Source organism: Martes martes (genome assembly GCF_963455335.1).
Source record: "Martes martes genome assembly, chromosome: 11".
Lineage (NCBI taxonomy): Eukaryota > Metazoa > Chordata > Mammalia > Carnivora > Mustelidae > Martes > Martes martes.
In genome coordinates, this window is record NC_137899.1 from 1147661 (window position 1) to 1163232 (window position 15572).

General features: G+C 62.2%; 1 protein-coding gene across 2 annotated transcripts in view; it reads right to left on the minus strand.

Moving 5' to 3' along the window:
• Positions 1–3186: 3186 nt before the first annotated feature.
• The window catches only part of NUDCD3 (NudC domain containing 3), a 59190-nt gene continuing 46804 nt past the window's right edge, over positions 3187–15572 (minus strand). Inside the window, exons 4-6 of one of the 2 annotated variants that reach the window (XM_080818662.1) lie at positions 12088–12231; positions 6800–6988; positions 3187–4719 (exon numbers count right to left, since the gene is read on the minus strand). In XM_080818662.1, coding sequence (XP_080674788.1) covers positions 4609–4719; positions 6800–6988; positions 12088–12231 — 444 coding nt within the window. In that variant the 3' untranslated portion in view covers positions 3187–4608. The remainder of the gene's footprint in view (positions 4720–6799; positions 6989–12087; positions 12232–15572) is intronic. The other variant, XM_080818661.1, reaches the window with a different exon arrangement.

A 15572-nucleotide genomic window follows, 5' to 3' on the forward strand; every position in this document is an offset into this window, starting at 1 on the left:
CTCCCAAGGTTACGAGAACCCAGAAATCGGAACTTTTGGAAAAACCTCGTCTTCAACACCAGCAACAAATGAAAAGACACTGTAATGGGTATGGAGTTTCCCTCTGGGAAGATGAGAAGATTCTGGAGATGGACGGTGGTGGCGGCTGCACCAGGGGAACGTGCTCCATGCACCTGAACATAGTTACGATGGGAGGGAACGGGCCCCGAGACACAGTACCATTAAGGGCGTGGGTGCAGGTTCCCTCTTGCCCAGAGGTCGGGGAGGAAGGCAGCCCTGAGCAAGTGGGGAGGGCGTCCCTCTCTGGACGGGAGTAGTGACAGCTGCCCCATACTCTGGTGGCTGGACCAGGGCTCTGTGGGGTCCAGGGGGTTCCTGGAGGCAAAGGGGCAGCACCCCCCAACCCCGGTGCTGAGGCCTCTGTGCGGGGCGATCTTGCAGCCAAGGACACAGAGGAGCAGAAGGCCCCTCCACACCTCCATGGTGCCCTCTGGCTTGGGGTGGGGTCAGGAGCCCCTCGGGCGCACACAGCTTCCGGGGTGGATGTCTGTGGTCACAGCGCCCGCAGGAGGGGCCCTGGAGGGGCCGACAGGTGCCCCTGCAGGACCTGCCATCCCGCACAGCTGGGCGCCGGCCTGCACCTGCCAGGCAAGGGCCTCTCCTCTCCAGGGCACATCAGAAGCTGCTCCCTGCCACAGCCTTCAAAAATTGGAGTCAAAGCTAAGGCCTGACCCTCGCCTTCAAGTCCTGAGCCGGTGGGACCTCTCCATCCCCCTCTCCTGGCCCTGGGGGGCGGTGCTCCGCGTGACCTGCTGAACCCCTCCCCAGTCCCATCACTAGCCCAGATCACCCAGAGTTCTGATGAGCCACTTACCTCACCTGTAAACACGGGGTGCGCACCGTCTTGTGGCTGGCATCAGGGACGTTGACAATCCCCACTGAGACCGACGGGTACCCGGATGCCCTTCGTGGCCTCTGATGATGTGTCCGGTGCTCCAGAAACACCGCCTGCCTCGCCTTACCCAAGGGGGTTGACACAGCCGTCTAGAGACAAAAGCAGGGACGCACCTGGCTCGTGGGGCAGGCCTGGCCAGCCAGGTGTCCCCAAGGGAGTCTTCACAGAAGCTGCCTCTTGGAGGGTGGAGTCAGGGGCCCCAGGGGGCCGGGCTGAGCCCCACCACTTTCCCCACCAGAGGTGGTCTCCAGCAGTGTGCCCCCAAACCCTCCATCTGATGTCTTGGCAGGAGGGTGATCTGGATACAGGGTGGGCAAGGCGCCCAAGTGCCTTGGGGTTTAGGCGGGGAGGGGTCTGGAGCGTGCTGTCTGGGGGAGGGAGGAGCCCACGGAGCTGTGTGGCAGGATGAGAGGCCTTTCCCCCAGCCCCGTGGCTGCTCTCACAGCGGGGCTCAGGACGGTTCCCTCCTCCATGTCCCAGCCTCTGCCTCCGGCAGCCCCTCTGTGGCCAGCTCAGCCCTGGAGGCTGACAGGTGATCCGCAGGGCGGCGGCACCTTCCCCACCTCATGCACGGGTGCCCAAGAAGCCGAGCCCTCCGCCGGCCAGGCACTCGCTGGAAGGTTCCTTAGTCCTCTGTTGCGGCCCACCAGGACACACTCCGCAGGCCACAGGACCGTCCTGGCCCCAACCCCTGGAAGGTTACCACCTGGGCAGCTTCTCAAACCCCCTGCCCTGCGGGAGAAGCCTCCAGCTGCTTGATCCCCATAGCCACACTGGGACCCCTCCTTGGGGAGGGGCGCCCAGGCCATTGGTTCAGTTGGCAAATGACGCCGGGGGCCTACCCCCCCCCCACCTGCCGAGCGTCCTTCAGTGCCAGGCCTGTGCTGCACGGACGGCAGAAGCAGGGGAGCCCCGTGGGGCTGGAGCAAGGAGTCAGCAGGCGCCACAGGTGTGCGGCAGGAGTGGGTCCAACTCAAGCCTCACGGCATCACTTCTCTGCGGCCATCATACAGCGTTTGGATCCGAAGGTCCCCAAAGGTCCATCCGCCTCTGGCAAAAAAGCGTGGGAAGCAGCAGGACAGAGAACGTCGGAGGCCTGGCCTGGTTTCCTCCTCCAGGGAAAGCAGTCTTGGGCCAGCCCAGCAGGACAGCACCTACCCCGGACAACCACACCAGGCTGCCGGGGCTGCTGTCCGCAGCCGGGACATGACTCTGTCCCACGTCGGCAAGTGTCCATGAACTGGTCCTGCCCCCCGACACTGTCCAGGTAGACAGCAGCAGCCCAACCCCTCAAGGCATGTTGGGGGCAAGGGCTGTTGCCGTCCGCAGTGGGAGAGGACACAAGGCGGCACCTGGCTTGGCACTCGGTGGCCGAGGCCTGGGCAGCTCTGAGGCCCCGCACCAAGTGGACCTCGGACGGCAGGCCAGGTGCAAAGAGTCCGAGCAAGCGAGAAGACTACCAGGCTCGAGCAGACATCAGGGTGGGGGCAGATGGTACCAGAAACTGGGACGAGTGCCCAACCACATCCATGTGAGCGCCAGCCTGCCCGTACAGCAGACCCGGGTCAGGTGGCCTCGGGTCTGTCCCTAGGCGGGCAGTCCCAGGCACACACGTCGGCTCACGGGCACGGCGGCTGCCGCTTCCCAGGCACATTTCCACACGGAACACGTACTGCTCACCTTCCCACACGCTTTAGAGCAAACTGTTGAAAGATGGGGCCTCTCGTACCTGGTGGGTTATGCCTAGTCCTGGACATCTGCGTGCTCACGAACCATGCATCCTCCCTCCATTCATTCAAGAAGCACCGCCAGGTCCTGCCCACTGAGCACAGTCCCCGGGGACGGGGGCGACACAATCCCATGGTGCCCGCGAGGGTGCAGGCAGATGCGAGAGCCCAGCAGAGCGGGGCCAGCGCTGTTCCACGGGGTGCGGGGGGTGGGTGGGTGGGTTCTCTGGTAGAAGCTTCGGGACCCTGTGCTCACCTTGGGTTTTCAGGACCTGCTGGAAACCCATGTGAGCTCTGCAGCTGCAATCCTTTTTTCTAGATCAAAACCTCTGATCTTCTGAAAATCACTGAGACATCGCTGAGACAAGCGATGTTCAAAAGACACAGGAATCCCCCACTCTGGGGTCTGCTTTGAACGGAGCCGGGGACCTCGCGGCTGGAGTTTCGGAAACATCCACACGCACACACACAGAAGTCTCGGCAGCAAATGACGCACATGAACACCACGGTGCTTAAACACAGATTTATTGCAAACCGACACTGGAGAGGGACTTTGCAGACGGGCACCCTGCTCTCCGCGAACCTCGGCTGACGGAGCTCAGTGGCCGATCGGCAGTGGCCGCGTCTGGAGAGAGAAAACACGCAGGCTGCACCGGCTCCAGGGCCCAGGCCGGCATCAAGGGTCAGAGGACGCCCGTGAGGACAGCCCGCCCTCCACCACGTGGACCAGCACCTCGGCCCGGCCCACCACTCCCAGACACCGGTGAGCCACTGTCACGACAGGCGGGATGGGCAGAAACCAACACTGACTATAATCTCAGACAGGGGAAGACAAGGGACCACGGAGTCCACGGCTCCCCAGTCTCCCAAGTAGCTGCGGCGTGGGCACACGCCGCACCTCGTCATGCCAGAAGACCCTCACGGCGTGGCCCAGGGCCTGAGACCACCCAGAACAGTTCTCACACAAGGCGCCGGTGACGCGAGACAGGCGTGCACATCCCAGAGGCCCTGAGGACGAGTCTCAGCAGCTCCATGACCAGCCGCAGAGCCAACTACAGGGGACAGGGCTCCACATCCCCGACAATGCTCCCCCCAGCCACCTGGTGTTCACACCTCCCTTGATGGCACCAGAGCGACCCGAGGCTTCTCAGGGATATTGGGAAGGAGGGATTCAGGAATCCCCACCCATTTCCGGCCTCCGCGAGCCACACACTTGCCCGCACAGGACTGACGAGCCAGCTCCCACGTACTCGGTTGACGGGGGCTGTTCCCAAAAGGACCATCACCCAGAAAGGAGTCCCTGTCAGCCAGAAGGACAGAGCCACAAGGGGAGGCCCCAGGAGACCCGCTGCCCGACAGTCCAACACGGCCACGGTCCCAGCTGGCGGAACAGGGGCACAGCGGACACGGGAGGAGGGGCGCCGCACTCTGCTCTCCCGAGGACACCCGGTCGGCTCTCTGACGAGAACCGGGTCCCATGAGAAGACGTGGAGGACAGTTCCCGCTGCGCCTGTGGCCACTCGGGGCTGTGTCCCCACGTTCGGAAGCAGCGACCAGGACCCACCTGCTGCTGCTCCGCGACGGGGCTGAGCAGGCAGCGGACGCATACAAACGCCAAGCGACAACACACGCGCACAGGTGCAGGAAGAGGTCACGGCCAGGGCGCCCCCCACCCCCCGCAGGTCAGCAGCTGGCCCAGCACCCACGCCCAGCCCCCAGCACGAGGAAAGCAAGCAGAGCGTGCGCACGGCAGCCAGAGGAGAGCGGGTGGCCGGCGTCCCGCTCGCCCCGTGCTGCTCCCAACAGTCCGGAGATGCAGCGCCGGGTGCCGCGGGTCCACCCTGGAGAGGAATGACGGCGAGGGCAAACCCGCCAGCAAGTCCCTGGCAGGAGGGAGCCCGGGGCGCGCTCCCTTTCCTCCGGGCACTAGAACTGCACGGCCCCCGGGGAGATGTTGAACATGGCCGGGTCGAATCGCTGGCCTCGGAAGGGGGAGCCTTCAGCATCCCAGCCCTTCTTCAGCATCTCATGGACTTTCTACAAACAGAAAACAGACACAGAGGTTAACGCACGGCCCAGAACGGGACTCGCTCCCATGCTCCACACGAGGATCTGCCATCCCTCCTGCCCACGGCCCCCCTCCCTCGGCATTAAGCTCAGTGATGCAGCCGCGAGCACGGCCGACACGTGCCAAAGTTAACGATCTCTGCCGACCGGGGGTGCACAACCACACCGAGGGCCTGGAAAGCACCCCAGCCCCTCACAGGCCCAACCACCCCTCCTCTCCAGCTCTTGCTGCCCCCTTCCAAGCCCCCTCCCTGCCAGCCACTCTCTGGACAGGAGCCCCACATGAGCCCTGACTGTCGGTGAGGACTGGGTACTGGGGCCACCCAGGGTCGTCCAACTCCTGCTCCCCCCCTCTGCATCCCCAGGCCCTGTCTCCTCGGGAGCCACCAGCCAGTCCTGCTGAGCCCCTGCCCCTACGTTTCCTACTTCTCCCGGGGACCTGCTTCCCTCCAGTTCAAACGTCCATGGCCATGAGCGTCCCCAGATCCGGCTCCCTCACCGCCAGATCCCAGCACAGTGCTCCTGCCTTCACGCTTGTGGTCCGAACCCACTCCCCACACGATGCGTCCCTCACAGCCACGTGCGAGGACGGTCCACGTGCAAACACACCCTCCCCAAATCCCTGCTGAGCCCAGAGGAGTCCTGGACGGCAGTGCTGGTGCCGGCCATTCGAGAGCAGGTCACCTGGGCGAGGGGCACAGCAGCCCCCGGCTCCCCTGTGTGGGCTCGGGGTGCCTGGCATGCATGTGCCCCAGGGCCGCACGCTGCCCCCGGCACATGTCAAGTCCTCACGGGGCCCCCTTCCGACTCGACGCACAGAGACCTGTCCGTGAGACGGCAGCACCGCTAAAGCTCTTCTTCAGATACGTCCCCATCGGGTGTCTGTCCCTGGGCCCATCGGCGAGAGCCTCCTGCTCCCCATGCAGGCGTGCGTGGGCCTGGGAGCCCGGCCACTTGCAGGCGGTGGTGCTCGGGCCCCTCCATGGCCCCGAGCTCACACGGCTTTCTTCTGGTGGCCACAGGCAGCGGTCCCGTAATGGCCCGAGGCGGCTACCAATGCCCATGAGGGCGAGGCCCCCACCTGCGAGCTTGGCTGCGACAGTGGGAGACACAGGCCACCTTGGCCCCTCCAGCCCTGTAGGCCCGGGTGGTCAGGGAGCCCAAGCAGGGCAAGGTTCGGAGACTCGGGGCCAGAGGACTGAGGCAGGAGCCAACTCGGGATTCGGGCTGCAGCCCTGGTGCCCGAGCCACCCAGCCACCTTGGACACGAGCTGGCACCAGCACCTGACGCTCCTCTCAGCGGCACTGGAGTCCATGACCCAGCCAGCCCTGCCCAACCGGCGTTGAGTGACCGTGGCAGGAACGAGGCTGTCTGCGCGGGGGCCCTGAGGAAAGGGCGGCAGGAGGGACACCGGGAGGACCAGTGAGGACGCCTCAACCCTGAATGGCATGGGGAGGCCCTGTGTCGACACAGGCGGAACAAACAAGGAACCCCACCCCCACGAGACTGGCCCTGGCCGCTGGCCGTCACACTGAGGAGTGCACATGAGCCGGAGGAAAGCGATCCTTCCTCGTCTCAGCGGCCGCTCTCGGGAGCGCCACACAAGGAAGAGCGAGCACGCCCGGCCAACCTGCGTTCCCGCCCCCGGCACGCGCTGTGCGCTGTGGACCTCTGCCCACACGCAGTGTGGACGATCTCTGCCCATGCGGACCCCTCCTGCCCCCTCCTCTGACGTTCCAAGGTGACTCGGAAGGATTCTTCCTTTCTTCCCGTGGGCCCTGCGGCAAGGCTGGGCCTGGCTCCCCACAACTCTGCGGAGGGGCACCCGTGTGGGCAACTGTGTGGGCACCCCCCACACCCCCACCCCCCGACCCCAGAGAGCTGGGCTCGCGTGCGCGGTCCCACGTCTGTGTGGACCAGCTGCGCGTCCCAGCCCCGACCCCTCGGGCTCTGAGCACGGTGGAACCGGTGCCCCGCCCCACAGCCACGGCGAGGACCCCGCGGCAGACCCCCAGCGGCCCCCAGCGCCCCCACCCACACGCCCCTCACCAGCTCGTGGCTCTGCGGCTTGCCCTGCAGCTTCTGGTGGTAGTCAAAGGTGAGCCTGTCCAGCACAGCGTGCTCCTCCTCGTCCACCGTGGCCATGGAGCGCTCCTTGTTGATCTTGTCGATGTCGATGTGCTCCTCGCCCTCCAGGACGGCGCTCCACCAGTACTCGCCCACCTTGCTCAGGCTCACCTGGGACATGCGGGCACAAAGCGCTCCGTGTGGGGGAGGCTCTCGTTGCCCCCCACCCCAGGTTCTCCCGGAGGCGGGGGACCCGCGGGTGTGAGCGCCCCGCACCTGCTCAGCGGCCAGGACCCCAGCCTGGCCCCCACCCCGGCCTCCCTACACCACCAGAGACATGGGCCTCCGTCCACATCCTTCTCCCTGGTCCTTCTGGCTCACCCACCACACCCCCAAGGACCTCCCTTGCTCCCAGCATAACCCCAAAGCCAGGGTAGCGCAAGGGCAGGACCCAGACAGCACGCTTCCCTGTGAGCTGGTGGCAAAGCTCCTCAGGGGCCAAGAATGGGCGGGCGGGCGGGCGGCCCACTGTCCCTCACACTGTCCCCGTGGTCTCCAAAAGCACGAAACCCCCAATCACACCCTGAAGGCTGGGAGGCAGGGCAGGTAAGACAGGCCTGCGCTGGGTTAGCTGTCACTCAGAGCAGCACCCCAAGGAGAGGGTTCTTGGCCAGAGAGCAACTGTGACACCACAGACCCCGAACTGGCCCCTATCAGGGATGTCTGTGAGAACACCATGTGCCTGAGCCCGGCCCCCCTGAACGTCCAGCCCCAGCCACCAAAGCAGGGCTCCATCCCAGTCCTGCAGAAGGACTCGGGGTGCAGGCACAGACACAGACACAGGGCAAGCCACACAATGAGAGGGTGTCTGGGTCACAGCAGGGTGTCAACGTTCGAGGACGGAAATAAGACTCTCCCATGCCGAGTACCCCAGTGGGTGCGGGGCATGAAGACGGGAGGATGAGGCCGCGGGCTTGGAGACAAGGGACTGCTCCCTGCCAACACCACGGCTGGCGTATGGGGTGGACTGGGTTTGCAGATGCTCCGTTTAGCCGCTTCTCCCGGACTCTGCTCCCCAGTTTGTGTGCGGGGACCTGACCCGACCCTCTGAGACCCCAGTGTCGAGAACACAGCCAACCTCCACCGAATACAGATCCGCGTTCCAACGCACGAGAACCTTCCGGGGGAGAGGCCTCATTGCTCCTGCTGTTCCCGGACGGCACCCCGAGGCGCTTCCAGGCCGCCCTCCCTCTGGGGGACAGAGGCCTTTAGGCTCTTCCCACCTGCAGGCCCCCTGTCGTCACCCCTGCCAGGAGCACCGCACACACCCCGGAGTCAGCACCTCGCACGCCCGACTGTGCAGAGTTCAGGGCAGAGCCGCTCTGCGGCTATCAGCCCCCCTCCCCCAAGGCCACGGCAGGGGTCAGCCCCACACCGCCAGGAGCTCCGCTGCTGGCCCTTCCACATGGACGGAGAACCACATGGTTCCCGGGCAGGACAGGCCGACTCTGCAAACAAGGAGCTCCTGGGCCCTGCTGCCTGCACGGGCCCTTCGCAAACCCAACAAAACCCAAGAGAAGCCAAGCATGACCTTTAAAAACACATTTCGAGATGAAACCAGTCGATGGCTCCGACACGAGCAATTCAGTGCGCTGAGCGCGCTCAATGTGGGGCAAACAGCGCTGCTGTTGCAGTGCTGGTTCACGGTTCCGTGCCCGAAGACGCCGCCATCCTTCCACGTGCCCATTTCCCAGTGTTTTCCTGAACAGCTAATTGGGAAGCGCCACGGTGTTGACCGTCCCGAGCGCCGAAGGTCTTTAGGTGGATGGGTTTCCAGGCTCCCAGCGCTCGCCAAAACGCAGAGATCCCCAAGCCCACAGCTGGGATGGATGATGCATGCTCTGTGACCTTACCGGCCACCGAGGAGACAAACGACAGGACAGCACTTCTCACCAGGAGACCAAGCAGGACAGAGGAAGGAGTGCGGGCAGCCCAGCCACGGTAAGTTAGGGTCGCACAGGGACTGGCGACCCCACACAAGGCGCAGGAGCGCATCCGCTGGCATGTGGCCAAAGACTACAGTGAGCCTGTAGCTCCGCTGCCAAGAATCGAACTTGAGGGGATGACCTAAGTCATCTGAGAATGTGGGGGCACAGACCGCACGCACACACTCGGGGTCCACGGCGGACACACGCTCGGCGAGTGCTAAGCCGGGCAGGGACCCGCCCCAGCAGAGGGGCCGCCGGCAGCACCTGGGGGAAAACAAGGACAGGGCGCCGGGGCGCCTCTGGGACAGCATGGCACGGGGGAGGCGCCGACTCCACGTCTCCCAGCCGAGAAAGGAGCCTGCCTGAGAAACAAGGAGCCTCGTTTCACATTCCCGAGTGTGGGAGGGAGGGAGGCAAGAGCTGTCATCCGGTTTTAGCTGCCACCCCTGCCTGCTGGGAAGCCTGCCGGGCGTGTCTGATGCGCATCCACTCGGGCGACGAGGGCCTCGCCCGCTGGGAGGTCGGAGGTGCAGGGGCCACAAACTCTGGGTCACCCCTCGTGGTCCACGCGGCCCTCAAGGCAGTCTTGCCCCCCGGGGCGCCATATTCTCTCCGTCCAGAGGGCGGAAGTCCAACATCGAGGTGTTGCGTGTTGCAGAGCTGGGCTCCCTCCGGAGGTCTCCAGGGACAGGCAGCGGCTGCACACAGCATCTGCCTGTCTTCACGCCAGTTCTCCTCCGTCCCCAGACTCCCTCTTGTTCTCCTGTAAGGTCCCATTCGCAGATTCCAGGCTCTGGCGAGGACACTGGAGCTCGTCATGGCCCGCTACAGCCATCGACCCTTGACCATGTTCTCAGCAGCCCCGGTGCCCATCACAGGGCCTGGCCCTGAACTGTCAGCAGATGGACCAACCAAGGCTCTCAGCCTCATCCTAACAGTCAGGAGCAGAGCTCCTATGTGGCTGACGGGACTACCGAAGCCAGGCAGTGCCAAGTGGAGCTGAGGTTTGTGGAAGGTGCAGCAGCTCCACTGCCCGCCCCGAGGCCCCAGGGACGTGGCACATGCTCCCAGCAGCAAAAGCAGTAAGGGTCTTCACGCATCAGAGCAATGTGCTTGCTCAGCCGCAGTACCATCTCAGATACGTGACCCCAAACGCCACCAACAAATGAGCCACGAAGCCCAGAATATGGCCCGTGGTCGGGAGGGGAGGCAGGGAGAAGCCCCACATCCCATGGGCAGGGCACACCCGCTATGCCGGGGCTGTGCCAACGGGCAAGTTTCAGGGGGGGCACAGGCAAGTGGTGAGGCCCTTGCACACGCAGTGCCAGCTGCTGACAGCCAAGCTGCTCCGGGGACTGCAGGAAGGAACCCGTCCAGCACCCGTGCACCCGAGGGCTCCCACACGGACCCTGCCAGCAGGGGTCAGGGGGGAACACTCCCGGAAGTCACTTTCATGGGCAGCGCTAAGTGCACCTCTGCCCGCAGCCAGCTCCTCCTGGCTGAACTCGCAAACTAGGAAGGCCAGTGGCAGCAGGACACCACGCGGGCGGACAGGAGGAAGGCCTCCCTCGGCCACACGTGCGCTCCCCCCACCCCCTCCAGGGTGCCCTGCAGCCACAGCCGAAGGCAGAGAGGGAGGGAGCAGGTGGGCTCTGGGGCAGGGGTTGGGCTCCGCCTTGGGGGAGTCACAACTCTGCGGTGCCTCCGTGTCCCCGTCTGTGAGACGAGGTTCTGGGAGGTTAAACTGGCCCCAAGTGCGCTCAGAAATGGCAGCCGGGTGACAAGGAGCTCACCATCTGCCACGAGCCACAGCCGTGTCCAGGCACTCGCACGCAGAACACAGAAAACGGCAACGTGGCCGTGACGAAGTCACAAGTCATCTCTACCAACAGAAGGCTGGACCAGACGAGCTCCGGGATCCCACAGTGGTAACAGAAAGTACGCGGGCAGCGACCCTGACGGCCACCAGGGCAGCGGCCGGGAGCCTCAAGCACCAGCGAGCGCGCGGCCAGCCCATGTGTGCAGGGACGCGGCCTCGCACATCCTGGCAGTGGCGTCACGGCAGACAGCGTGCTGCTGGCTTCCCAGACATGCTCCTTGTGGGCGCACAGCGACCGGGTGCCCCTGGGCCTCCCTTGGGGGCACTGCTCGGGAGCCACCCCCGACCCTGTCCGTGGGCAGCGGCACCCCGGATCTCAGGTCTCGCAGCTCCACCAGGATGGGATGAACCTTCGGCTGCTGGGAGGCTGGGGTGCGGCGGTGAGGAAACCCTGACTTTACCTCCCACAACCCCGTGAAGCACAAGGAAAGCCAGGCCTGTGCAAGCACTCTGCAGCTGGGAGGGCCCTGAGATATGACTGGCCACGGGGCCGGAATGTGGGAACGGTTCAGGTGTGCTAGGGGAGGCACAGCGTGATGGCGAGAGGGGCAGAGCCCCAGGACGATGACTGTCCCACTCCCCCAGAGAGGAGCAGGGGCCTCGGAGGGCAGGGCTGGGTGCAAAGCAAGGCTGAGAACAAGAGCAGGTGCACTTGGCCTGTGCCCACGACCTGGTGTCCTCATCACGCAGAGGGGCCCTGTGAGCGCTCCCCAGCACCCCTGCACGGCAGACCCCTCCCCGCAGGCGCAACTTCCCTTCCCTGCTTCCAACGCATGTGAGGAGTGGGTCTGTGTGAAACCCTGAGGTTCTGCAACGGACCTGACCTGGTCTGTCCCTGACGACCTGCACCGTCTCAGCAGACTGCGCGTGAGGCCCTAAGGAGGGGGACGGGGCCACCGAAGATGCCGGGACTGGGAGCACCAGAGCTCTCTGCTTGGCTTCTGCAGCCCCAAGGAGCGCGGGCCGCTGAGCTCCCCTCCGTCAGATGAGCTGGTCTGTGCGAACCTGCCGGCTGTGCGCCCTCCGGGAGGACGCCCGTGAAATTCCATCTGCCTTCCCGTTCCTCACTCATCTGGTTCTGCCTCAGATGTAACCAGGTCGCGGGCAAGCGGGAGCCTCTGGGACTGAGGGGACATCCCACGAAGGCACAGCCACGCTCTGGGGGGGACCCCGCAGGAGCTCTGCCGTGGTCACCACACGTGGCCACCATGGGGGGCAAGGACGGAGGACCAGACACTTCACCTTAATGTTGGCTCCGCTCCAGAGAACCACCTGCTGGGACCCCAAGGGGCTGAGGCCAGCAAGGGAGTCCCCGAGCTATGCCCTGACAGCGAGAATCCAGGCCTCGCGGGGGTGCGGCCCCTGCCCCCTCCCCGAGTTCCAGCACCGACGCCCACACTCACCAGGACGCACTTGCCAGGCTCCAAGCTCCACAGGGAGCTCTCAGTGTTGACCTTGTGCGTGAACTTCCCTTCCATGAGGACGTGCTCCCCAGCCTCCTCCAGCACAGCCACCCGGATGGAGCTGCTGCTCAGGGCCACCGAGACCTGGAACCAAGCAGAAGGGAGTCACTCTGCTGGGACGGTGGCGCCCGGCACGTTCCCAAACAGAACCCGGCTGCAGACCAGGAGGAGCAAGAGGCAAGGCCATCCGGGGGGTCACGGGCATTCTGGACGAAGAGCATCCTACCCACCCGGCAGCACGGAGCAGCCCGCACACCGCCGTCTCCTTGAAGAGAACGTTACTGGAAGTTCTGTTTCAACACGCGCAATGACGACACAGGGAAAACTGCTGGTTTTCCACGGAAATCCCTTCTCCAAAGGGGAGACCAATGCCCATGGCGGAAAGCAAGCATGGCTGGTACAGGTGTGGGAGAGCCTCCTACCCCCATCTTGCTGTCAGGCCTCGTCAGCAGCACAGCCCCGGAGGACGCCCAGGAGGGCCGAACCCCCACATGCCCGCCCGGTCTCCAGCCGTGAGCCACTGTGCCTGCCCTGGGGACACTGAGGCCGGCACCCCTGTTCTCGAAAAACCCAGCCTCTCAGTTCACCATCCTCTCATTGGGGACACTTGTCCTGGACAGTCTCTCCCCCACCATACTGGGACCTGCTGGGACCCTGGCTGGCAGCGTCCAAAGCTCGTGAACCCCTGGAGGTCGGTCAGGTCAGTAACTGAAGAGGAAAGAATGCAGAACTCGTCACTACGCCATTTCAATTCTTTTTCAACTCTAAAATGTGTGTCTATACTGCAGAATCTTTTTATGACAGCATCTACATAATGCGTGCATTACCCGAACAGACACTGGAAGGGAGAACTCAGGCCTATGGGGGTGGGGGGGCGCTCCATCTGCTTTTGTTTGGAGACGACCCTCCCACATGGCTTGATAAGTGCTCGCTGAACGCGCGTACGGCACCGAGCAGGAGCTCTCCGAGTCCCGGAGTACCGGAGCTCAGCTCCCGCAGCCTGACTGCACCGCAAATGCCCTCCTGTGGAAGACGGGCCGCGGAGGGGCTGCGGCTCTGGAGTGGGCACCTCAGGCGGCTCTCTGGCAAGACAGCGGGAGCTCCTGGACTGCGCGGGCGGGGACCAAAGAGCTCCTACGGAGCGGAGTGACCCACGGCCCACACCGTGCCCGAGCCCGGGGCAGGGGCGTCCTGTGGGCACAGCTGCCCCCTCACCCCACCTCTGCGGGTGTCCCATTCACTCGGCTGGCTCTGCAAAGACACGGGCACAACCCGGCTTACTCGGCATCCCGTGGCCAACTCAACAACAGCCTGGCACACTCCCAGACGGTGTCCCTGACCACGAACTTGGATGTGCGGTGGAGGCGCCCCACGAGCAAGCTCACGTTAATAAAATCCTCCCAGCCAACTTTACATAACACGGTAATTTCCAAATTTGGACAAGCTTCTCACACTGCAAGGCTTGCACAACAGGGGATGAGCCAAAGCACCGAAGGGGACCCAGACAAGCTTCCGGTTCGAGATGTCACTCCGGGAAGGGGGATCGTGTGTGTCCCAGCCTCTGTGACCCACAGAAATGACAGGAACAAGGCACAAAGAGAAAACCGCCCCCAGACAATGCAAGGGAGGAAGGAGGAGGAGGAAATGAGGGGACAAGGAGAAGAGCAGGGACGGGTGAAGGGTCTGCTGGTCTGCACCTGGGAGCCTCGGCCGCGCGGGGCTTCCGGCTGGCAGTCGGCAGGTAGGGAGCACGGGAGCAGAGCCGCTCAGAGTCAGCCCTGGGACAGCTGTGGCAGCCCCGTCAGAAGGGAGAGGACCCCACTGTGGCATAGACGGATGGGGGCCGTGCTCCAGAGACACCGGCCAGCAGTCTGAGGGGACCGTGTGGGCGGTCGGCCCCATGTGCTATAAGTAAGGCTAGCCAGTCGACCCCTCAGCTCTCGGCAGCCACAGAGCAGCAGACCTCAGAAACATAATGGAGAAAACCATCAACACCATCCCCTACTCAAGAGAATGGAGAAAATATATTTTTTAATAAAAAAAAAAAAAAACTACCAGGGAATTAAGAAAGGCATCCTTAAACCAGCAGCATTAAAAAACAAAGACTTAAAAAAAAAAAAAAAAAGACTACAGGATGAATAGGAAAAAAGGAAATTCTAGAATATTTCCAGTATATATCCTCAGAGAGGTGTGAGAGGTGTGACTATGGAATTAAAATGAAATATGAATATAGAACAATCACATACACAAACCACTTAGAATTAAATACACAGAAGCTAAAACAGAATCTTAAAAAGAAAGAAAGAAAGAAAGAAAGACAGACAGACAGACTGGAAAACAAAGTAAAAAAACATCAAGGTAGAGACAAGGACAGATCTGGGCGGAGAGGGTGGGGAGGGCAGCGGGAAACCATCCAGCACAAGACAATGCTCCCGAGTGGAGGAAACCGTGCCTTGAGACAAAAGCACACCAAGAGCTGTGCAGAAGGACCGAAACACGATGCACACAAGCGCATGCGCTCAGAACACTGAGAATCCGAACTACGGCCCTAAAAATTCCAAAGACCAGGGATAAAAGTTTACTCACAAGAACCTGAACAGAAGAGCTCTCTAGAAACAGTAACACTGGACACAGGACAACATGCAGGCAATGCCTTCAATCTGCTAAGGGGAGAATTTTTTTGAAGTTAGATTTGCATTCACACCCAAACCATGAAATATGGGAAAGTTTAGAGTAACTACAATTTAAGACATTCAAGAATCCCTTACTTACAACATACCTTGAAAAAGTTCCTTGAGGCAACAGCCCAGCAAAATGAGGGAAAAAACCAAACTAGAGGAAGACCTGGGGAGAAGGGGGCCAAATGCACAAACGCCCATTAAGAAGGTCGGTGGGGCCTGGACCTCCTGCACAGCACGGTGACAGCAGCTCACAACACGGTACCACGCATGCAGAAGCTGCTAAGAGAGAAGAACTCCCAACACTCTCATTGCACACACAGGAAACTCTACGTATAGTCCCAAGTGTAACAAATCCTACCGTGGGGACCATTCTGCAATACAGATATCAAAGCCTTATGTTATACCCCAAAGCTAATACAGTGTTATATGTCAATTATATCTTAATAAAACTGGGTGTGAAAGGAAGATCCAAAAGGGATCCAAAACACTGAATTTAATCTAGAAGTACAGTGAAAGGAAGCTCCAGGATGGGAGCTATACAGCAGAACTGAAACATAACTGGTCCAGACTGGAATCAGAGGTGACAGGACTTCAGGACAAGCGATTCTAGACAAATACACTGTACTAGTGAGTCTGGGTGATTTGGACATTATGATTAAAGGATACTATTTTTTACAAGTTAAAAAGAAAGCAAGAAACACCAGGAAAACAAAAAGCTACCCAAGAAATTCCTGATCCAAAAAT